The sequence below is a fragment of the Bos javanicus genome, chromosome 22 (genome assembly GCF_032452875.1).
Source record: "Bos javanicus breed banteng chromosome 22, ARS-OSU_banteng_1.0, whole genome shotgun sequence".
NCBI lineage: Eukaryota > Metazoa > Chordata > Mammalia > Artiodactyla > Bovidae > Bos > Bos javanicus.
The window spans coordinates 57,896,483-57,921,075 of NC_083889.1; the positions used below are offsets into that span (position 1 = coordinate 57,896,483).

The 24,593-nt window shown below is 59.8% G+C and overlaps 1 protein-coding gene across 1 annotated transcript in view; it reads right to left on the minus strand.

The window, feature by feature from the left end:
* SLC6A6 (solute carrier family 6 member 6) overlaps positions 1–24,593 on the minus strand; it is an 83,878-nt gene that overhangs the window by 17,698 nt on the left and 41,587 nt on the right. The window contains exons 2-6 of the mRNA XM_061397237.1: positions 20,043–20,288; positions 18,004–18,138; positions 16,336–16,570; positions 7,168–7,300; positions 759–893 (exon numbers count right to left, since the gene is read on the minus strand). Coding sequence (XP_061253221.1) covers positions 759–893; positions 7,168–7,300; positions 16,336–16,570; positions 18,004–18,138; positions 20,043–20,271 — 867 coding nt within the window. The 5' untranslated portion in view covers positions 20,272–20,288. The remainder of the gene's footprint in view (positions 1–758; positions 894–7,167; positions 7,301–16,335; positions 16,571–18,003; positions 18,139–20,042; positions 20,289–24,593) is intronic.

The window sequence follows — 24,593 nt, forward strand, 5'->3', positions numbered from 1 at the left end:
AGATTTAGCCTAGCGCCAGACACACGGTAAGGCTGCTATCCTTATGGTCACTGCTATTGTCTGGGGATCCCCGCCCAAGTTGGAAGTGGGAGGAATTCCCGGATGGATTATGCAGGCAAAGCCGTTCTCCAGAACCTTCGGCAGGCAGCCCCTGACGGCCGCCCAGCCGTCTCCCAGCTGTCCTCTGATGATGGCTGAGCCCTTGCCCCCAACCTCCCACCCAGGGCGAGAGGACCGTGGGGAAGAGACCCAAAGTGGCACAGGCCCTTGGGGACAACTAAAGGCTGAGAACCCTGGGGACAAAAGGTCCCGAAATGGGCCAGTGAGATCTCCGACCCCTGCGGCCACGTGGCTGAGTGCCTCGGTGGGGGGGACCGTTAGTGTTTATCCCCTGACCTTCTAAGAGGTCACAACTCTGAACTCCACCCTCAGCCCAGGGCACCCCCATGATGCAGCCTCAAGGCTGCCGTGGGCAGAGGAGGAGACCAGCTTCCGGAGACGTCTCTGCCTTACCTGGCGCCGTGCCTAAAGCAGCCTCTATAATTGGCCCGCCTCGGGAGGCCTCATCACGAAAAGATACACACCGCCGGGACGGCCGGCGGGCACCATGAACAACCCACTGGGGCCCAGTGGAAAAGTACCACGGCTGAGTGCTCCCCGGCTCCATCTGGGCCAGAAGCACAGGCTTCAGTTTCCTCCCGGCATGCCGGCCCCGGGGGTGGGGGTGGGGGTAGGGATGCCACACTGCCCCGCGGTACCTGTGGGTCCTCCAGGCGGCTGATGTCGGGGTACAGATAGAACTTGATGCCTGCGCCCGCGCCGGGCAGCGTCAGCCCACGGACCAGCAGCACCAGCAGCATAGCGAATGGGAACGTGGCCGTGAAGTAGACAACCTGCAAGGGGCGGGAGCCATTCAGCCACTCAGCAGACCCTCCTGCTGCTGGTCGAGCCCCAGCATCCGCTCCGAGGCAGGCGCTCCGGAGCCAGGCTCGGTCCGCCCTTGCTGAGGGACCTGGGGCGTGACGCTCACCCTCTCTGGGCTGCAGGCCCCTCACCGGCAACCTAGGTGTAAAGCAAGTACCCACCTCACACACAGACTTACTGACACTCGAATCCTGCAAATATTTACGGGGCCCTGGAAATACAGAGAACCAGTCCCTGCCCTCATGGAACTGACATTCCAGTGGGTGGAAAAAGGGAAATGCACAATAAGACAGTAAACGATCCTGGGTGAATGCCCAGGGGTTGGCCCACAGCGTGGAGTACGCATCAGCTAAGGTTCGCAGGGAGGCCTGGAGGGCTGCAGTCCACCGGGTCTCAGAGTCGGCACGAATGAGCGACGAAACATTTGCAGCGTTAGTATGACTTGTGGTTCAGAACCAGCTAAGTGTGGGTTCGAATCCTCGCTCCATCCCCTCGTGTGCTGTGTGACCTCGGCCATGACGCTTACCCTCTCTGGGCCTGCGGCCTCGTGTGTAAAATGGGGATGAGAGAAACAAAAGGCCCTCACTAATGGGCAAGGCGAGGATGCAACGGAACGGCACTCACAACGTGGTCAGAACAGCACAAGGCAGGTGGCTGCTTAGACGTGCAGAAAAGGGGGTCTTTTGTTGGCCGGGTGGTTGAGCAGGAAGCATCGGGGAACTTCTGGAGAGGAAACCAGGATGGGTCGTGCCTCACGTCCCCGGCAGGGTGAGGTCAACACCAGGCGGGGACCACAGATGACCCAGGCCACGCCTTTCCATCCCCGAGGGCCCTGCCCTACTTCCTCTCCCGGCCTGTCCCCAAAGCACCGGCCTTCAAACCTCCTGTGGCCTCCGTTTACAGATTGGATTTTCCCAACTTTCACTCCAGCACAAGAAGTCCTCAGGAGGGAGCATGTGCCTGAGCGGGGCTCAAAGGTGTCCAGGGGCACGGACAGTGAAATCCTGCTATTTCAGCCGGGCGCTGGCTGAGCCAGGTCTCCTGAGCAGCAGCCCACTCCATGCTCAGCACGTCCCCAAATCAGTGTGTGCTGGCCGCCTTGCTGACGAAGGACAAACAGGAGCCGGGCGGGGCTCCCAGACATCTTCAAACCACCACTGCGCACAGGGCATCTTGGTGTGTGGTGGAGGACATGCGAAAGTCCGTAGTGACCATCAGAAATGCTGAGACTAGCTCATGGAGCCCTCAACTCCTTCTGAGGGGGCCGGGGGACCAGGGAGGAGCCGCTGCATGGCCAATGCACCCATTTTCCAGGTGTGGAAACTGAGGCCCAGAGAACAGGATGAAGGTTCGCGGCGCTGGGGGAGAGGACAGTGCCAGGACAGTATGGGGCACTCCCGGGACCCAGATAACAGACAGAGGCGGAGGGTGACAGAGCCCCAAACCTTGCCCAGCTGCCGCGGGAAGCCTGGGTGGAGCCAGTTCTCGGATGGACCTGCCATCCCTTTGAGTAGAAACAACTAGAAGTGGGCTTTGAAAGGGCGCGAAGGAAGCTCTCAGGGCTCGCTGGGCTCAGCTGCCCTGGGCCAGTGCCAGCAGCCAGGGTTTACCGAGCGCTTCCTGTGTGCCAGCTGCAGATGCCCGTGCAGTAACTGCGCTCAGTGGGTCTTGCCCTGACCCCGTCCTGTAGATGGGGAAACCGCGGCCCACAGAGCCAGCCCTTGCCCACGGGTCACCCAGCACTCAGGCGGCAGAGCTGGATGGTCCAGAACCTGCTTCAGCGGCAAGAGCACAGCAGGAAAGAGCCCCTCGATGTCTGCAGTTTGTCTGGTCTTCCCCAAGAGCAGGATCCCGAGGCTCCAGGGCTCAGGTCGGAGATCGGGCTCTGGGGCAGGCTGGATGTCAGACCCTGGGCAAGCTACAGCCCCTCTCTGGGCTCCACGTCCCCACCTGAACCAGCCGGGCTCTGAAGTTCCCTCCAGCTCTGCTGAGGAGTCCGTATCTGGGGCCCTCCCAGAGGGGCGGCTCGGCCTCCGCGTCCTGGGTCGCCCGGCGGTGGGCCCCCCAGAGGAGCGGGGGTAGAAGGGCCGCCCTCCTTCCGCCTCCACCATGCCCTCCCTGCACGCCCCTCTCCCTGACTGCCCTACAGGCCGCTCCAGAAGACAGGAGAGCCCTCCAAGTCCCGGGAACCAGCGGGCATACGTGGAGGGTGGGGCCAGCCAGGAAGCCACAGAAGGGGCGAAAGAAAGATGGCCGGCCCGCAGGCTGCTCGGGCCCCGGCCCCGGCCCACGCGGAGAACAATGATGCCGACAGCGGCGGGCGAGGGCGGAGGGCAGGGGCTGCCGCTTCAAAGCGCACGGGGGCCCCGGGCTGGGCAGGCGGGCGGGGGCCGGGGGGCTTTGTGTCAGGGACACAGGACGCCTCCCAGGGTGGAGGTGGGGGTGGGGGTGGGTTCCCTTGTTTCCACACGTTCGTTTCCCTAGCACCTTCTGCAGCGCTTGCTGTGTGCCAGGCGCTGTGTAACTCACTCATCCTGATGACTGCAAGGAGCAGACTGTCACCTACGTTTTCTAGATGAGGAAACAGAGGCATCAGGGGCCCAGGGCCAGCCGGCGGCAGAGGAGGGATTTGGGCCAGGCCGGCTGGCGTGTGCGAGTGTGTCTGTATGTGTGTCTGTGTCTGAGTGTGTGTCTGTGTGTGTCTGTGTGTATGTCTGTGTCTGAGTGTGTGTCTGTGTGTACATCTGTGTCCGACTGTGTGTCTCTGTGTGTGTCTGTGTGTGCACGCTTTCTCCCCACGCCCAGGGCAGCACAGCCCACCTGCTCACGCCGCCGTGGCGGCCTCTCTGGCAGGACACCCTTGTTTTGCAGAATCTGCCGAGGCCCAGCCCCTGAGCGCCATCCTCTCAGCCTCCCGGTGACTCTCGGGATCCCCATGGGAGCGGCTCTGCCAGCCGCCACCAGTGGGTCTCTGGCAGGGGCCCTGTGCCAGGATGCGGTATTTTTCCACTCTTGCTGGCAAACTTCCGTGGCTGCTCTGAGCCCGCGACCCAAAAGCCCTGCAGCCCAAGTGCGCTGGAAACTTACAAAGCCAGCGCCTCCTCCCCGCCCCTGTGACGGCGGGGAGAGGGTGGCCGGCCAGGCACCAGGGGGACACGCTGGTCTCTGCCGCCCTGGGCTTCCTCTGGGGAGGTCGTCTGGGCAGCGCGGGTTGCTCACCCCAGAGGCCCAGGGCCGTGGGTCTGCATCCAGGGCCTGGCAGGCCCCAAGCACCTCGTGTGTGTTTGGGGGGGGCACCACTCATTTCACACAGGGGGAAAATGAGGCTCCTGGGGGAAGGGACTGGCCCCTGGTCATGCTGGCTATGGGCGCAGAGCCGAGACCCCACACCAGGTCTGGAGAGGCTGGCCTGTGCTTACTTCTGGGATTTGAACTGCCGGTGGGGTTCATGGGGCCGCCCTTCCTATGGGAGGGTCTGGATCCCTGTCACCCCCTGCAACCTAACGTGCTGTGAGAGCAGCAGCCACAGGAGGCGGGAGAACGCAGGGCCCCGAGGCTGGGCGCCGGGCTGCCAGAGCTCAAATGCCACCCGGGCTACCGACAAGCTGTGTAGACGTGAACAAGTCAACCTCTCTGCCCCGCCGTTTCCCCCAAGACATCTCCTCTTACCACTACTCCACTTAAAGCGGAGTAGGAGCCACGCATACATCAGACGTCAGGAGATTAACAGAGCTGATAATCAGAGCTGGGAACGGTGCCTGGCCCACAAGCAAGGCGCAGAGCGTTTGCACCACCATCGCAATTTCTTGGATGAATTGAGCAGCAGTGAACTCTGGGCCAAGTGTCAGACCCTCAGAAGGACGAATGCTGTTACACCCAAGGGGACTGACATCCAGAGATGCCAAGTGACCTGAACTCAGGTCTTGAGCCTCCCAGGCCGGGGAGCTCCCTCCTCCCCACCCCGGCCACGCTGGGGTCAGCCACTGAGCAAGGCCACAGCCAGGATGAGGCCATCCGGCCCCCACGGTGGCCACAAACCTGGTCTATGGCCAGGGCTGGAAGTCACGGCCAGCGGCGGCCGCTGAGGAGCTCGAGGAAGTCCTCGGATCCTCCCTGTGTTTGTCCTGGCTTCCCCGGGGGCTGGCCCCAGCCCTGCTATTGTTCTGGGGGCCACGCCTGCCCCTGGGGGCCCAGAGCCTCTTCTCTGGGGCGGCAGGGGGACCTCCAGCCAGTCACGTCCGTCAGCCGCCGAGGGACAGCTCTGCGTCCTCTCCATTTCGTTTCGACTCTGGGCTCCTGCCTCTGCACGTGTCTGGAGGGAGGCCCACGGTTCCTGGCGGACATCAGCTCCTCCACTGGACTAGGGGCTCCCCAGGGGTCTACCCCTCACTTCCAACAGATCTACGCCTCTAAGAGCCCTTCTTGGTGAGCCTTGCCTAAAACCGAACCCAACGCGCCTGTCTTCCTCCACCATGTTATGCGCCCCCTTTAGCTCTTGTCTCTAGATCGTGACTTTACCTAAGACACCCTTCATCCGGGGAGAACTCGCAGGGACTGTCCCTTCTCCCAGTGACGTCACCCGCTGCCCATCACTGTCCTTCAAATGCCACCTTAACTCAACTCTTTTGACCTTTGAGGACTTCTCTTAAAGAGACTGTCCCGGATGCAGATGCAAATGATGGGGGTCGGGGGATGGCAGACAGGGGGGCACGTGAGGGTAGACCAGCCAACACTTACGCTGTGGCTCAGTTAGTGCCCTGGGTTCACCCCGGCGAGCCCAAGGGAACCCTCTGTGGGGTCTTTCGCCACCAGGACGACTATGGTATTATATTGGCCGGTGTTCTGCTTACCAGGTCATCCATCGCCCGGCTCTCACAACAGGTAATATTTCAGTTACAGGCTAACAGTTTCATTATTGACAATATACCAGCTACACCTAAAACCTGCATCAATAAGGTAACACGAATTTTCAGCTTCCACCTTTGTCAACAGCTAGCGTCTTGGTCACTATGTAACATGTTAACCAGCAGCAGATACTTCAGCGACAGCCAGCACTTCGGCTATGAGCAAACGACTTAACGATCGGTGAGAGCTCTCCTTAATAACTAACATCCTAGTTAACAGCTGAAATGTAAGGCCAAAATAATTCAGTTAATCTGGCTTAGCGGCAAAAATGCCAGTTGAGAAGTTTTGCTTCTCAAACCTCGGTGCACATTTGTATTATCTGGGGGAAAAGTGTTCAAATGCAGCTTCTGATTCTGCAGGTCTGGGGTCAGCCCGTGGGTCTACATTTGTAAAGAGTCGATAGGGGATGTTGAGGTCGCAAGGGTCCCTGTGGCCGGTGAGCAGCTGGTAGCTAACAACACCGTTACCAGTTAACTTTGCAGTGGCATCTCAGGGTTTGTTATCCGCTAACATCCACACAACCCACCACTCCCTACTGGGGTACCAGTGGTGTGTCGGTGCTTGGAGAGCAGACTACTCCATTTCAGGAATCTTGCGGGCTGATTGTCAAACCATCAATAACTGAAATTGGACCCGCTGGGCCGGATTTGCTTCACGAAATGGGCAAACGCCACAACCAAGGGGGCTCCAGGTTTGCTAGGAGAACTGGTTAATTAGGACCAGTTTCGAGCAGGAGGGCCCTGGGGGCGCGGGAGCCGAGCCGACCCTGCAGAGGGCCAGGCTCCACGAGGCGGGAGGGGAGGGGAGCACCACTGGCTCCACGAGGCGGGAGGGGAGGGGAGCACCACTGGCTCCACGAGGCGGGAGGGGAGGGGAGCACCACTGGCTCCACGAGGCGGGAGGGGGGGGAGCACCACTGGCTCCACGAGGCGGGAGGGGAGGGGAGCACCACTGGCTCCACGAGGCGGGAGGGGAGGGGAGCACCACTGGCTCCACGAGGCGGGAGGGAGGGGAGCACAACTGGCTCCACGAGGCGGGAGGGGAGGGGAGCACCACTGGCTCCACGAGGCGGGAGGGGAGGGGAGCACCACTGGCTCCACGAGGCGGGAGGGGAGGGGAGCACCACTGGCTCCACGAGGCGGGAGGGGAGGGGAGCACAACAGGCTCCACGAGGCGGGAGGGGAGGGGAGCACCACTGGCTCCACGAGGCGGGAGGGGAGGGGAGCACCACTGGCTCCACGAGGCGGGAGGGGAGGGGAGCACAACTGGCTCCACGAGGCGGGAGGGAGGGGAGCACAACTGGCTCCACGAGGCGGGAGGGAGGGGAGCACCACTCACTTTGCCCGTGGACTTGACGCCCTTCCAGATGCAGAAGAAACAGACCAGCCAGACGAGGAGGAGGCAGAGAGCAAGGTCCCACTTCAGAGCGCCCGGTTCGTCAATTCCAGAAGACAAGCTCAGCACCTTCCGCCTTCAAGCAAACAGAGCCCCAAGTCAGACGGGCTGGCCTGGGGCTGGGAGAGCCGGCACCGGGATTCCAGCAGGCTGAGGCTCAACCCTGCCTCCAAGCTGCGGAATCCCGCTGGTCTTGGGAAATCTTAGGTAACACCAGTCATGGGGAAGCCACCCAGGGGATGGGTCTGGACTCCTGAGTCAGGTGCACAGGGATTCTATCCAGCCAGGCCTTGGGCAAGTTACGTTAAACCCCTAAGCCTCAGTTTCCTCATCTGTGAACTAGGTACTGATTCCCATGTGATCGATTCTCACAGACCCTTGCAGTGCTCCCCGTGGGCAGACACTGGGTTCCAACTGGGCTCCAGCGTGTAACCACTGACTTAACCACTTAACTTAACCACTGGGGGCTAGTTACCCAACTGCCTGCCTCAGTCTCCTCGTCTCTAAAATGGGAATAACCACCTGCCTGCCCCCACCCCGCCAGCCCACATGCTCTGTCCTGTCCCTTTTTTTGGATTTGCCCCCATTCCTTATCTGGGTCTCTCACTGAAGGATGCGTCTCCAGGGTTTTGGTTCTCTCTGCGGCTGCAGGACACCCACACACCTCTCCGTAGGGGAGGAGGAAAGCCACACAAAGTGCAGACGACTGGCCCTGGACGCTGCCAGCAGCCAGCGGACTGCGGTGGCCATCGCTGTCTCGGGGCTGAGACCCCAGGGCAGCTCCGGGCACCCAGGGAGTGCTGCTTCCTCCCATGCCCCCGGCCGGGGTTGTGACGGGCTTGGGAGGTGAGTGAACCGTCTGAAGGACAGTCATCACAGCCAGCAGCCCTACTCGGTCCAGAGCCTTGCTGACCAGGGGAGACGCCCACAGTGCTACTCAGACACGCCCCGAGGGGCAGACACCTCCTGGAATTGGGCTGGGGCCCCCAGGCTGTTGAGAGACCATGAAACTTAACTCCCAGAAACTGACCCCATGGTCCCGGAGCTCTGACTGCTGTGGCAGTGACCCAGGGCAGCCAGGCTGAGCACAGGGACACTGGTCCCCAGGGCTCTGCTGTCACAGGCTCATGTTCCCTAGGAGAAGCTGGCTCCCCCAGAGACCCAGCTCCCTGTTCAAGGGCCACAGTCTTGGGCAGGAGCGGCAAGAGGGGCGTTTGAAGCCGCCCTCTGTCTCCTCTTCTGCAGAACACAAGCTCCCGCCCCCAGACCACCCGCAGCTCTCAGCCAGTCCGCAAGCAGGCCGATCCCCAGGCTCAGGGCTCAGAGGGCCCACTGGCCCAGGACACATCCTCACTGCTTCTAAGTTTTTTCCAAAGATGTTTCAAAGCGAGGACCTTGAATAAATCCAAGGTTCCCACCTCAACTAGCACTTGGGTGAGGCCTTTCTGTGGGTCACCCCAACATCCAGGGGCTCCCCCAGGTACCGAGGTCACATCAACGAGGCTTCTCTAATTTATCTCATCTGGTCCAAGGGCTGGAAGTCACTGGCCCCGTTTTACAGATGGGAAAAACTGAGGCTTGGAGATCAAATCACCCACGGACACACGGCCAACAGGTGGCAGAGCTGCCACCCTACACGGGGCTGTCCGAGCCTCAGCGCGCGCTCTCGCGGTGCCACACAGAAAACAGAGCCTTCACTATAACAAGAATCGCTCCAGGCCTTGCTTCAGCAGGGCTCACTGGACCCTCAGGGCCAGGGGCCTCCTCACGAGGCAGGCTGTGCAGCTGGTCGAGTACAAGCACACAGGCCTGGCCCTGCGGTGGCTTTAGAACCAGGCCCTTCCCGGCGCGACCTCCAGGGCTCGGCTCCTTCCATGAAGCCGGGGCCTGCTGGGCAGCGGCCAAAGTCCATGTGAATGGGCAGCCTCAGGGAGGCCCCTCTCCGCCGCCAGGCTTCCAGGGAGGTCTCCCGCGATGCTCTGGATGCCTAGTGTCCTTCAGGCTCTCCGGCCGCCCCCTCACCCTGGACGTTGCCCTCGGGGGAGTCTGTCTTGCCTACCAGATCCCAGACACCCCGCAGAGGAGGCACACAGCAGGTGCTCAGCCACTGCCGCGGGGTGTCCAGTCAAAAGAGGCCTTTCCTTTCTCCTCATGGGCGAGCTGACCGAGGGGACCGAGACCTCAGAGCCCCAATCCTGACCACACCCGCCCCCCTCTCAGGTCACAGGCACCCTCCTGCTGGCTCTCACCGCTGTGCTGGGCAAACCCGTGGTGCCCACTACGGATGGGAGGGGGCCGCGTGGCCTTGCTTTGGCAGCCGCCCAGCCACGGAGGCCACAATGGGGAAACCGAGTCACGCACTTGCTTCTCCGCTGCTGGTGGCAAAGCCCCTCCGAGGCGCCAGCAGTAAGCGTTGAAGGCACCTTTCCTGTGATCCAGCAATTCTATCTCAAGACTCTCCTGGATGATATGACCAATGACAGGGTCCACCCCAAGCTGTTCAGGCTTCCCAGGTAGCCCTAGACCCCGCCTGCCAATGCAAGAGATGTAAGAGACATGGGTTCGATCCCTGGGCTGGGCAGATCCCCTGGAGGAGGGCATGGCAACCCACTCCAGTATTCTTGCCTGGAGAATCCCATGGACATAGGAGCCTGGAGGGCTACAGTCCATGGAGTCCCAAAGAGTTAGACACGACTGAAATGACTCAGCACACACCTCAAGCTGTTCACCTCGGCTCTGTCTGCAGGCGCAAACACAGGAAAGCAATCACCCAGAGGGCCGTGGGAGGGGCCCGAGCAGGCGTGCAGCAGGCTCGTGGAGGAGCGTCACGCAGCCTTCGAGGCCTCAGGAATCTCCCTGCGCGCTGATAAGGGGCGATGTCCCAGGGGTGACCCAAGTGACCAGGACACACGAGACAATGGAGCAGTCGCTGGCCCGGGGGTGCAGGGGAGGGGGCTCCCTTACCAGGGAATGTGTTTCTCAAACCGTCTGAATGCTGTTAATGGGCGCATATCACCTTCACGAAAATTAAGGTTCTTACAAAGGCTTGGAAGGGGCCGGCTGTGCAGACGTTCTAGGAACGGAATGAACGTCCTCTTGTCAATCAGGGGTTGTCATAACAGAACCCAGTGTGGGCTCCCGGCCAAAGTAACCAACATCCTTTCCAAAGTCACCTCGGGGGTAGCTGGGAGGCTGAAGAGCGTGCAGGCCTATCGGAATCCCTCCTGAAGTGACACAGTTTGAAGGACCTTTTCCTGTCAGACGCCCACGAGGCACGGCCCAGGATCTGTTGGGTCTTCCCGCTCTGGTGCACGGGACTGCTCGGTAAACTGCAGAGTGCCGGGCCCCAGGGGCAGGGAGGGCCTGCTGTGGTGCCCTGGCCCTCGCCAGTGCCTCCAACCTCCCCGGAGGCTGCACAAGTTCCCCCAAATCCGGCTGTATCGCCCCAACCCTGCCCCCACCCCTGTCCCGGCCCCCACTGCTCCCGAGCGCTGTTTCAGCAGCCTCGTCGGTGACATTCCGGCCTCCACTCTCGCCCAGTCTGTTCTTATCAAGACAGAATCTGGCAACACCCAAGGCAGGTGACGATTGGCCTCTGCTCCACACCTCCCGTGGCTCCCACCTGCCTGCCCCATTCCTTCCTGCCTCCCTGAACAGGCTGGCCAAACACTCTGACAGACAGCTGCAGACATCTTAAAGAGACAGGGTGGTGCCTGTTAAGAAGAGGCTGGGACCACGGGCATACAGGGAACCCGTCCAGGACACGTTCCAGGCACAACCTCCTCATCCCCAGAGCCCCCGCCCCTCCTCCCTGAGCCGCACTGGCTTCTGGTGTGTGCCCTGAACAGGTCCAGCCCCCCCGGCCTCGGGACCTTTGAACTGGCTGCGCCCCAGCCCTTCACCAAGGCAGCCTTTCCTGGCCACCAGATGGAAAAAGCACTCCTGGCCACTCTCTTTCCCTCCCTCTCTAGGCTGTATCTTCCTGCATTTATCATTGCTTGTCTATTACAATGTTACTTGCACTGTCTGTCTGTCCCATGTCTATCTGTCCTATTAAAGCGTCATCTTCGTGGAGGCAGGGCCTGTGTCTGTCCTGACCGTTGCTGGATCCAGAACAGCGCCTGGCACATAGTGAGTGCTCAACAGACATGAGTGGAGTCGATTAATTACACCCATTTGGTTGATGGGGAAACTGAGGCTCAGAGAGGTTCAGGAATTCACCTGAAATTACCCAGATTAAAAAAAAATAAAAACAGTCAACCCTAGGCCTGGTTCTTTTTCTCTGATGCCACCCTGGGGACCACTGGGTATGATGCTATCCTCGGTGAGAGGCCTCAGCACCCCAGGCTTCTCTGCACCCCTCACACAGAGAGGAGGTGAGCTGCATTCTTGTCCGAGAATAGGACTGATTCATTCCAGGGTGGGATCCAAAAAAGAATCGCCTGGACGTCTGTTTGGAGTCGGCTGCCCCGCTGCCGTCCAGCCGGCACTCAGAGATGTAAATACGTCCTCCGAGTGGGCCAAATCGTTTCCTTTTGAATGCCGGCCAGCCATTTATTGGCGATAGCTCTTCCCTGGAGACTGGCGGAGGCAACAATTATAAAACAGCCCGTCCGCCCCGAGAAGGAGGCCGCACCGGGCTCTCTCCATGCCGCCTCCGCCTTCTGACAGCTGCAGGGGGAGATTGGCTGAGCAGGGCTTGTTTGCAAATATGACTCATTTCTTTGATTCTAATAAAGTCTAATGATATGTGCTGAGCTCCCAGGGGACCCTGGAGGAACTGGGGAGGAAGGCATGGCTCCAGGCTGATGGAGGGCATCTGGCCAGATCTGACCCCGCCTGTCCTCCAGGGCCGGGGGGCAACAAACAGGACCCCCGGGACAGAGGTGACCTCAGCGCAGGGGCGAGCAGGACGGGGCGGGCTGCAGGCAGAGGCTCTGCCTGCCTATCTCCGAGCGACTCAAGAGTTCAATTCTAAAGCTGGCGTGAAATGACCATCTCAGGGTCCCAGGCACCCTTCAAGGGAGGAGGGCATCTCATCGGCTCCCACCGAGGTTGGTGCCACAGTGAGCTGCAGACAGGGTGGGCGTAGGGATCTAGGCCAAGAGGAGACCCCAGGCGTCACACACACACACACACGGCACAACGTTACCTGTGCCCGTGACTTGCCCTGGACTCACGGCCGGTGGGGACGCAGTCACGAGAGGTGGTGTTCAGGGATGAGCTCTCTGCTACACCGAGCTGCCTGTGTGACCTTGGGCAAGTCGCTTAACCACTCTGATCCTCAGCGTCCCACCTAATAAACCAGGCCTGAGGCCCGTGCTCTTTAACCCTCAGCCAGGCGATGAGGTGATGGGGACCTCGCTACCTCTGAGAACCCTGGAGACGGGTGACCGCCCTGAGGCCAGGCAGCTGGGCCCCCGGGCTAGAATTAGGGTCCCTGCTCTAGGATCAAGGGGACAGCAGCATGGCCCGCGGCTGTCCACTAGCTCCTCATGGAAAACCGGAGGGGGAGGGGGGCCTGGCAGGGATGAGCATCCAGGCTCTTCCCTGTCCGGGGCCAGGAGGAAGGCTCGGCTCCACGGCGCCTTGTTATCTAGAAGCCCAGGTGGCTCCCGAGCACTGTCAGGCCTCATGTGCAGAAGGAGCGGCCAGCTCAGGGTCCCACGTGTCTGGTGAAGCCGAGAGGGTGAAGGAAGCTAAGGCCAGGGCTGGGCTTTGGCTCCAAGGACCGGGAGACCGGCCTTGAGAAGATGCTCACGGCTCAGCAGCCCAGTGGGTACCAGCCAGCGACACCTCAGTCCCGTCCCAGCAAGCCTCTCTCTGTAAACACCCCAGAGCTAGTCACTACAAGGCCGGTGGCTATTCTGAGGGGAAATCGTACAAGCAGAGCTTCACCCTAAAGACAAACCCATCTTCTGATGGCCGAGCCCCCTGAGTCCCTGTATACAGTCAGTGCTTAATATATGTGTCCCAGCCTGTCTCTCCCCAGTATGTTCCTTGAGCAAGTCCAGAGAATGCAGATGCAATCACGTGATTCTCCGCCCCTCCTCTAGCTGCTGTGGCTCCTCCTCCTAGAAAATGAAGTCCAACCTTCTCTGCCTAGCATCTAAGGCTCCATCCTTCTCCCTGGCTGCACACGTCCTGTATTCGGGCCAAACCAAGGACGTGCTGCTACTCACGAGCTTTACGACTGCCGCGCCTCAGCATGGCTGTTCCTTCTGTCTAGGCTGTCTTTTCCTCTTTTTTTGGCCTAGTGAACTCCTACTCATCCCCCAAAGCCCAGCTCACCTGGCCCCTGTTTGCTGACAGGGAAATGAGGCTGGGGCAAGCCTCCGAGCACAGAAAAGCCAGGAGAGGCTTCTGAGCTGAGAGATGACGTGTCTGCTTCACAGCTGACTGCAGAGATGCACCCATAACGGGGGAGGGAAGATGGGGGTCTTCCAGGGGGCAGGGAGGACGGCCATCTGGTTATACTTTACCCAGAGAGCCTAGAGGACCAGACGAGGGTGGGGTCTGAGGCTGAAGCTGAAAGGAGTTTGGGATGACTCCTAGATGTGTTCCCTCCATAAAAGGCCAAGAGGGGACAAAATGCCGAGAGCAAGTCGCTGGGACGATGCTCACGGGCGTTCTCTCTCCTTCGCCCTCTTCACACCCAAGAGAAGGGGAGGCCCTTGAAGGCAGGCAGCCTCGGCTCCTCCGGTGGCAGGCAGGTCCTCTCGGCCAAGCCTCCTCCTCCAGGGACTACAGTCCTCCCTGGGGTATCCGTGGACGTTCGGCCAGGGCCCGTGGGAGGCTGCAAAGGCCGGCAGGGCGGGGAAGCCTGGTGGGTGGCGGGCAGCCTCTGGACAGAGCTGCTCTCTGTGGACCATGAGGGCCAGGGAAGGGAGCTAGGGTGCTCAGGATGGGGGTTCTGGAAGGCAGGAGCCCTGGAGTCCCCCAGCAGGGCCCAGGCTGGGGGACAGGCAGGGGAGAAGGCACGGGAGAGGACCTCACGGTTCACAAGGGCTCAGGCCTGAGACAGAGGGGACAGCCCCTCTGTGATGGGGGGTCACATGGGCATCGGGAAGGGGCCAGTCTTAGTACCCCCGAAGTTGAGCTTCAGGTGTCCCTGGGCGGGGGGCAGTTTCATCCACAATGGGGACACTAAGTAGACAGGGATGGCTCCCATTCATCAAGCAGGCTCTTAGGGCTGGCCATGCAGGGTCTCATTCTGTTGGTGGGCGGGGGGGTGTCCTACCACCCTGGGAGGGCAAGATTATGACCTCCCCAAGTACAGCTCAGGATACTGAGGCACAGAGAGGAAGAGGCACCAGCCTGAGCCAGTACTGGCAGAGCGAGGGCTCCCTCCCAGGCGGCCAATCTGTGCCTGAGGCAGCGAGGCCCTGGCGGGCACCAGAGGGGCTGGGTGGAGTGCCGGCGTCCTGGGTGGGGCAGGCCTTTGGTGGTCAGGCTATGCCAGGCACATCAGAAAATGGACAGGGTCCTGGCCTCTGGCCCCATTCAAGTGAGAAGAAAGAAATGCCTGCATTTCTTTATCTGTAAACTCAGCTGTCCAGGGTGTGAGGAGCAAGGGATGGTGGGGGGATGTGCCTGTAGAGGTCTTTGTCTGCAAGTAGAAAACACCTCTGTGGAAAGAACCCATTTGCAGGAGTCCCGGGACGTGAGCACATCCTGAAAGCCTGAGGTCAGGAGGGGCAGGTGGATTACCTGGGCGAGTGGCTGAGTGACCCTTTCCAGCCTGAGTCCCCCACACTGGCCCTGACGATCGGCTGGGACCAGCCAGCGCTTAGCTCCCTCTTCTGTGGGCCGGCGCCGGGGCCAGATTCTAAGAGAGGGAGAGGCTCCTCAATGCAGCAAATAACACACACGAAGGAGAGGGAGTCTTGGCTGGCGGCGACAAGGCCATCCCTTAACACTGTTCCCTGCCCTGGCTCTCACCCGACACAAGGCCTTGCCTGCTCCTTCCAGGGTCGGAGGGGCTGCTGAGCACCTGTTTAACAGCTCGTGGAGATCAGGGAAAGCAAGGCACTCACCCATTTTTGACGGGTTCCCAGCACTGGGTTAGAAGGACGACCCTGTATGTCAGCAAAGAGCTACCCGACCGCAGGTCTCTGTACTCCACCCTCCCCAAGCCTGGCCCCTGCGTACGTGTCTGCCATCACTGGCTGTAGTGTGGGCAACTTCAAAACATGCCCGTAATTCTCCTTCCTCTCCTAACGAGTCGGAGCCTATTCCCCCACCTCTTGAGTCTGGGTTAGTCTCAGGCCTCTTTTTGGCCAACGGGACCTTTTCCAGCTGGTGCTCCCGCACTGGGGCTTTCTGTGTGTTGTTTTGGGATGCTGAGCCGCCTAGGAACAAGCCCAGGCTACGCTGCAGGGTGATGAGACCATAGGGACCAGCTGCCTGTGGCACCCCAGCCAAGAGCCAGCCAGTCTCCAGAAGAGCGACCCCCATGCCATACAGCTGACCTACCAGGTGGGAGCCCAGCAAAGCCCAGAAGAACTGCCCAGCCAAGCTTCACCCCCAACTGCCAAGCAGAAGGACCACGAGCCAAAGAAAACAAATGGCTGCTCCCATTTGGGGATGGGTATCACACAGCAAATGCTAACTGATACATATGTCTCACTCTATCTACTCACCTGTGCACTTGAGTAACCACTTCAAGCTTCTATATGCTTTTTTCCCCTCCCTCTGGGCAATAACAGGTTTGATGTGCTAACTATATATTTTTTTCTAAAATACATTAAGAAAACTATATCATTTTCAGACAACATAAGTACATATACCTGCCTTTGGGAAACAATCCTCACAGAGGTCCCATGGGTGTAGGAACGATTCATTGCCCTCATTTGACAGTTAAGGGAACTGAGGCTCAGAAAGGGACAGTGACTTGCTGGAGGTCAAACAGCCAGTAAAATGGCAGAACTGAGATTCGAGTCCAGGCCTGTCTGAGACCAAAGGCATGGATTTATCTCCAAATCTGTACCCCCTCTTCCACCCACCCCACCCCAAGGGAGTGGCTCCCACACCCCTCGGGAGAAGACGAGGGCAAGGGGTGTCCTCTGCCCCCACCCCCACCCGCTCCTTCCTCCGCGAGGCCAGTCTTACTCCCAGAACTCGGTGACGGGGGAGGTGAAGTTGGTGGTGCTGTTGGAGATCCAGAGGCTCCGGTTCCTCCGCAGGGTGTCCTCCAGGCAATGGGGCGTGTTCCAGCTGTGGTTGCATTTTGCCCAGGGGAGCTCCGACTGGAAGGACTGGAATAGGTAGTACATGGCCCAGGCGAGGATGATGATGTAGTAAATGTTCAGGAGGGACACGATCACGATGGAGGCATAGCCGATGCCTACGAGTGGGGGCAAGCGAGACGGGACTCAGAGGGAGGCCAGACCCGCCAGGCCACACCCTCAGCCAGAAACCCCTGGGATCTGCAGGCCTGGGGCCAGGAGGGGCCCTTCAACAGGGACCAGCAAATAAGTGCAGGAGGCACGCATGGCCGTATGGACGGATAGGTAAAATAATGGATGGTCAGGTGAGTCAGAGAGCTGAACAAACTGACGGATGTATGGAGGAGGGACAGACCAATGACTGGATGAATGGATGGACAGATGGATGGATGGATGGAGGGATGGATGGATAGAGGGATGGACAGATCAATGGATGAACGGATGGATAGAAGGATGGATAGATAGAGGGATGGACAGATCAATGGATGAATGGATGGATGGACGGATGGATAGACAGATGGATGGATAGAGGGATGGACAGATCAATGGACGAATGGATGGATGGACAGACGGATGGATGGATAGAGGGATGGACAGATCAATGGACGAATGGATGGATGCCTAGACGGATGGCTGGATGGACTCAAGTGAATGGATGGATGTTGGAATGACGGATGGACACTCACTTTGTTGGATGGATCGTGGTTGATTGGAAGGTTAGGTAGATGGATGGATGGATGGATAAGTAGATGGAGCATGGTTGAATGGATACATGGATTGTGTAACTATTGACTAGTTTAATAAAAGAAAGGGTTAATGGATAGACAGATGGGTAGGTTTACATGGATGACTGAGTGAACAGACTTGCACATTCTCCCACCCCTGCCAATTATAATCGTGACAGTATTATCTTATGAGGACATAGTAGGAACTAGGCACAGGACTAAATGCTACAACAATAACAAGTGTTAATCGCTCAGCTGTGTCTGACTCTTTGCGACCCCATGGACTGTAGTCCGCCAGGCTCCTCTGTCCATGGGGATTCTCCAGGCAAGAATACTGGAGTGGGTTGCCATTCCCTTCTCCAGGGGATCTTCCTGACCCAGGGATCGAACCTGGGTCTCCCGCATTGCAGGCAGGTTCTCTACGATCTGAGCCCCCAGGGAAGCCACTGCTTTGGGCTTCCTCTGTGTACAAAGCACTTTTATGAGGCTGTGTCGTTTCCCTAGAAGTATGTGTATAGTGGGAAGCTGAGGCACAGAGAGATGACGTGACTTTCCCCCAAGTCACGAGAGTTAGCATAACGAGGGAGTGGGACTTGAAGCCAGACAGTCGGGCTCCTGAAAGCCTTCTCTTCTACACCCTACTGCTCAGCGGCTACTGGGCCTCCCATCCTTTGACAACCCAGGGAGGCGTGAGAAGCAGCAGCCGCCGCCGTGTGCCAAGCTGGCCTGCGTGAGGCTGCAGTGTACCTGGCAAATAGTAGGTGCACAATAAGCGTTTGCTGAGCCGAGGAACACCAGGCCCCGGCTGACCTCTGTCCCGTACTCACCGGCAAACAAGGGGCAGATCTTTTCCCAGCAGGTGATGCCCCCTTCAGAGGTGTACTGGCCTATGATTACCTCCAGGAAAAACACGGGCAGGCCGCCCCCAAACAGGAAGATGAAGTATGGTATGAGAAATGCGCCTGCAGAGAGAGAAGAGTGGGTGAGGCTCAGGCTGGCCCAGGCCGGCACATTCTCCGTCCCAAACCCTCCCAGCCAGCCTGCTGGGCGTCTCTGTCCATGGGATTCTTCAGGCAAGAATGCTAGAGTGGGTTGCCATTTCCTTCTCCAGGGGAATCTTCCCGACCTGCGGATGCGAGGGTGAAGGGCAGACTCCTGGACCTGGCTGAAAAGTCTCGTCCAGCCAGCACCACCCTTCCAGGGTGCCATCTTGTCTCCTTCCAACCTACCCGGTTGCGTGAAGCCTCCGAGCCTCTGCTGAAGCTCTGTGCCTGCCTGTCTTCCCCAGGTCCGTCCCTCTGAAGAAGGGCCGCCCAGCCCTTCACACCCGGCTCAGATGGGCCTCCTGACTGCAGCCTTCAGCTGGCCTGCCATGGCCCGGCCAGGGCAGGAAGCTGAGAACCAGCTGGGAAGGGTGCTGGGAAGCGAGAGAAGGGCCTTTCCAGCCGGGGGTGGGAGCCAGGGTGGGGAGGGGGGCAAAGAGTCGGGCGAGGGCTCCTACCTGGTGTCCACTACTGGCTTCAGCGGGTCCGGACACCCTTTGAAAGTGTGGGTGACTTGGGCCTATGGGTACGTGCTTTGTTCCGGAGCATCTAGGGCACTCATCAGAGTCCCAGAGGCACCTGAGACCTCCCAAAGGTTAACAAACCAGGCTCAAGGGCAGGACCTCCTGCAAGGCGGTTCTGATGCGGGCAGGCGGGCGGCACGCACGTGCCCGGCTCTGCTGGCTACCAGCCGGATCATGGGCCGCCACGAGGAGCAGGGAGGGAGTTCTCACTGCTGAGCTCCTACTGACCAGCAGGCCTCCGGGATGTGCTGCCCAGCCTGAACTCCTCTGACGTCAGAGGATGCTAATTCAGGGCCTCCAGCAAGTAAAAAAAAAACCAACAAACTAAAACCGAGAGAACAGACCAACCAACTAACCAACTGACGAAACAGAGAACTTACTTTAGAAAATACCATCGCTAAGCGAAAGGGTCAAAAAGGCACAAACTTCCGATTAGAAGATAAATTCGTCCTGGGCGTGGCGTGCACAGCATGGTTGCACACCAGTCACGACGCACTGGATGGTGTGTTTGAAGGTTGCTAAGGGGCTTCCCTGGCAGTCCCGCGGCAAAGGCTCTGTACTCACAATGCAAGGGGCATAGGTTTGATGCCTGGTTGGTGAACTAAGATCCCACATGCGGTGGGGGGAAAAAAAAAAGAAGTTGCTAAGTGTCAAACTTTACCAGTTCTGATCACAAGAAGAAAAAAATACATGTGACTCTATGAGGTGATGGATGTCGACAAGACTCACCGTGATCATTTCACAGTAAAGACATCAATCATCTGGTATGCCTTAAACTAAAACAATGCTATATGTCAATTCTATCTCAATAAAACTGAAAAAATTAAAATTAAAAACATCCTCGTTGTGCTTTTTTTTTTGGGTCCTGGATACCCGTCCATTACCGCGAAAGACACTGGTTTTCTATTTAACGTGGGAAACACGAGACTTGTCTTTGAACCACAACTGGTTTAAGTTAGAAAAGCAAAAGGAAAGGGTAGAAACGTTCTGAAGTCAGGCAGGGCGGGGAGGTGCGGAGCTACAAGGCTTCGGAGGCTCAGGCCTGGCCTGTGGCGGCCTTCAGAGAGGCCAACTGGAGGACCAGAGAGGGTGAGGCATCCGCTCGAGCTCACACGGGAAGGCTCTGATAGACCACCATCGGGTTCCCGGTCATGCTCTTCTCCCGCCTCTGAGGATCGCGGTGGGAGCGGAGGCGGGCTGACCTGGGGGAGGTCGAGGCCTGAAACGCTGGGCGTGGGCAGCCCCCTCGCTCTGCCCCTGCGACCCCTCCAGCCTGCCCTCTGCCCAGCCCAGGCTCACCTCCGCCGTTTTTGTAGCAGAGGTAGGGGAAACGCCAGACGTTGCCCAAGCCGACGAAGCCACCGGCCACGGAGAGCACGAAGTCGATCCTGCTGGCCCACTTCTCCCGCTGCGGGGGCTTTCCCTCGGCCTCGTCCTCCGGCCGGGTGCCCGGGCTCTTCCCGGGGGACGGCTTCAGGATGTCCTTGTGGAAGTCTTTCAGACACTGCAGCTTCTCCTTGGTGGCCATGTCCTCCTCCTCGCTTTCTATGGCGGAAAGAGCAGGCCCCGACGTGCGTCGGTAAGGGGCGGGCTGTGCGTCCTGGCACGACCCCGCGGGCCACCTCTGACCTGCCGGGCCTGAGGCAGAGGGCCGGCCACCCCCTTGTCCGTCCACTCCTCGGACCCCCCACCCCAGGTGATCGAGGGCCTGAGGACCTGGGGACCGACAGCTGCCATCCCCTAGGCACCCGTCCAACAGAAGCACCGTATCCACCAACCCCGAATGCCACCCCCCTAGTCTGCACCCGCAGGGAGATGAGCACGAAACCACCCAGCCCTGGCAGCGCCTCCGCAGAACACACCCTCCACACAGGTCTACCACCGCTTCCAAACCACAGCCTGCCTGTATCCTCTAGAAATCGTCTCCGAATCTCAGGTTTGCAGAGAAACCGGTGCTGCGGGGCAGGCCCTGGCCCAGCGGAGGTGCTCATCCCTCACGGTTTTAAAGAACAGAGCTTCAGGCTGGCATGTTTTCACGCTCCAGTGTTTCCAAGTATGTGTTTCAATATTTGGAAACACGGCTTCCGTCAAATACAGAACACGGGTACTTATAAAATACACTGGCAGCTTCTTAGCCAGTCGCATGTCTGCAGCATCAGGACAGGGATTTGCGCCGGCACAGGACTCTGGAAGGACTCTTGGTAGTTCCCACGACTCCAGCCCTCGATATCAGTGCTCGGGTCCACCCTGACCCCTGGACCATCCAGGCCCCGGCCCGCTGACTGCCCTGTGGGTTCGGCAAGGGGGGGCTGCAGGGTTATCAAACCTCTAAGCTGCTCACGCTCACCCTCAGCACCCCCTGGCTCGGACCCCATCCCAGAGGAGGTCTACCACCAGCCAGTGCGGCAGCCCCCTCTCTGTACTGCGTCTGGTCCCCGAATCCTCAGTGTTCCCAGCAGCTTGACCTTGAGGGCAAGAGCATCCGGGTCCCGCCCAGCAGGAGAAGGCGTCTCCCACCCCCATGTGCCAGAGGACCACGAAGACCGGGGAGCCTCAGTCTCCCCAACTTCAGAATGAAAAGGAAGGCAGAGGCTGTTGACGCAGAGCCAGCTGCTTGTCTTTACAAGCCAAATGGGTGGCCAGTGCTGAACTCTCAGATTCCGGGGTAAAGTCAAGATTTCTAGGTTTCCTGGAAAAACTGGAAGGTGGACCCCAAGTTGGACTCACTCCTACAACGGTCATCCGCTGGACAGAGGGGGCCATCGCCCTGGTGCTCCAGGGCCAGCTCGCCACCTGGACCTGTCCAGGGGCATCTGAGTCTGCACTGAGTTAGGGTGGCACTAGCTGAAAATGCCTCGGTTGCTTCCTTGCTAACAGTCTCCTCTCAACTAGAACAGGGGCTGCAGGGCATCGGGACCTGCCTGGCCCATGGCTGGGTGTCCCGAGCTGGTGCACAGTAGGTCGTCAGCTAAGGACGGCTGGGTCGATGGCTCCCAGAGTAGGTACGCAGGTAGCTGGGGCCCAGGGCCCCACCCCCCAACTCTGCTGCTTTCCAACCCTGTGATACCGCGGGGTCTGAAGGAGGTCCGGCCGGGCCAGGTGACAGTTGCCAAGGACCAGGGGAGGCGAGCAGGGCACGCTGGCCTGCCCCTGGCCCCGGCCCCTGCAGCCAGGCCCTCCGGGGCCGTGCTCGGAGGAGGAGAGGCACGCAAGCAAAACAGAATCCCCGCTTCCCCCATGCCTCCTTCCTCTCCCTGGCTCGGGGTGGGGGACCCCGATTGTTTCGCTATCTGGCAGTGAGCAGACCGAGAAAAGGCTTCCTGGAGCCGCCGGGCGGCTCACTGGGCCTTCCTCTGTCTCCCGGAGCGCAGACGGTGGGGCATCCGCAGGCCTTTCTTCGCCTGCTCCCCTGGGGCGACGCGGGGTTCTGCCGAGCGCACGGCTACTGTAAAAATAGCCCGAGCGGCCAGCATTGTTTCAGCACGGAGCTCTGCAGCCCCCGATGGTTATCTCTGGGCCCATTGTGGCCCGGCTGGACGGCAGCATAATTGGAGGATGTGGGACTCCACTCCCTCCTGGTAGACATGTTTTCCAGGGAATGACCCTGGAGTCTCCTCATCAAGACGGGCCGGTGCCGCCCTTTTGGGCTCTCCTTGGATCTTGGGGCCGGAAGGCGCTTCACCAGGTCAGCCAGGCGGAGGGGGTGGTGACCGGCGGCTGCTCATACAGCCTGTGGGCGCTTGCAAAAGCCACCCTGAGTCCTGGCTCTGTGCTCTGGGCCCAGGCCCAGGGCCCCCTCTGGCTCTAGAGAACCCTCGGGAAACGTGTGTGTGCAAAGTCGGTTCAGTCGTGTTCAACTCTTTGCAACCCTCTGGACCCGTAGCCCGCCAGGCTCCTCTGTCCATGGGATTTCCCAGGCAAGAATACTGGAGTGGGTTGCCGTGCCCTCCTCCAGGGATCTTCCCGACCCAGGGATCAAACCCGCGTCTCTGGTGTCTCCTGCATTGGCAGGCGGGTTCTTTACCGCTAGCGCCCCCTGGGAAGGCCTGAAACGTGAGGCAGGGGGCAAAAAAACAAGTTCCCTGAGCCACTCGGCTCCAGGCTCTCTGGTTCCACGTAAGATAAGACTCCAACCCCTCTTTTCCACGCTCAGGAACTCATCTTACTGACGCCTGTAGCTGAGCCAGGAGCAGGGGAAAGGCCCGTCACGTCCTGGCGTTCTGGGGTCCCCCCACTCCTCATTTCTAAGGTGTCCCCGGAGACGTACTTCAGGGACCGCCCCCCGCCTGTGGCTGCCCCCATCACAAGCTCGCTGGCCTTCAGGAACACACAGCCCAGCCCTGCCCATGCTCTACTCGAGACGCACACATGCCCGAATGAGGTCAGACCCGCGGGCAGGCAACCCCGACTCCCCCTCGGAGGGGGGCTCTCTCCAAGCCCCTCTGGAGCGTCCGACCAGCCCCGAGCCCGTGGAAGCCCACAGCAGCACGACCCGCAGATGTGGCCTCCTGTATGTTCCTGGCATCCACCCACGTGTCTCCATCACCCTGGCAACCAGTGGGCGCAGGCCCCACAGCCCTCCACGGGCATCCCCTGCAGCCTCTGCCCAGGTCCCCCCTGCTGCTACTCTGCCCACCCCACCCCTACACTCTGTTCTCAAAACGCAGCTGGAAGCAACTCACAAAGCACTTTCAGATCCCAATGCCCTCCTACCCAACGCTCTGTCTCTCCTAGCAGGAGACACACGTTCCCCACCACAGCCTTTCTTTGGGATACTGGCCCCACGGAACCGCTTTGTGTTCAGCCCACTCCTCAGCCTCAGACTCCCTGCATGGAGGCCTCAGGCCTCTGCAGGCAGCCTGGCCCTGCAGGAATCAAAGCATGAGCCTCGGCCTGGAAGCTGAGGGCCATTTCCCAGCTGAGTGACCTTAGGCAAGTTGCTCAAGCCCTCTGGGTCAGTGTGTTCAAGTGTGAAGAGGGATAACCGTGGCACCTCACAGGGATGCTGTGGGGGTGCCCGCGGCAGACACCCCTCCACTGGTTATCTGCCAGTATTCCTGGGCTTCCCAGGTGGCTCAGTGGTGAAGAATTTGCCTGCCAACGCAGCAGACATCAGACACGCAGGTTTGATCCCTGGGTCAGGAAGAGCCCCTAGAGGAGAACACGGCAAATTGCTCCAGTATTCTTGCCTGGAGACCCCCCACGGACAGAGGAGCCGGGTGGGCTACAGTCCACATGGCCGCAAAGCGGCAGACAGCACCGAGTGACTGAGCACAAGCGTGCGCGCCAGTATTACCGCCATCGTCCCCACTATAACTATCACAGGGTCCACTCTGCCCCTGGGGTAGGGAGGGCCCTGGTCCTACACAGGGCAAGATCAGCAGGGCCCAGAGAGGCCAAGTGACGCTCCTGAAGTCACGAAGCCGGGCGCGACGGCGATCGTGGTGTTCCGGGGCCCCCAGCTCTGCCCTCAGCGTCCCTCGGCCGGTGCGGCCCATCCATCTCGGCAGACTCCCCGTGCGGCTCGCTCGCTGCTGCCCATCACCCGCCAAGCGCGCGCCCCCTGCTGCAGGAAGCCCTTGGGGGCGAGCCCGCCCTGCGGGCGGCCCAGCGGCCCGCCGCCTTGCCGGCCAAGTGCTGTTTCCCTTGGCACCAGGCCCAGGGCTACTCTGCAGCGACCGTGATACATGATTCCCCATTTTAAGAACTTCCTCTTTGCTTATTACAGTTACAAGTGATCAGAGAATCCACTTGAACACAGAGGCTTTGGGACCAGACTCCCACACGAGGCTCCTAGTGCCCCGTTGCCTGGGTGGAGGCCAGAACCAGCTGTACCTGAAGACGGATTTG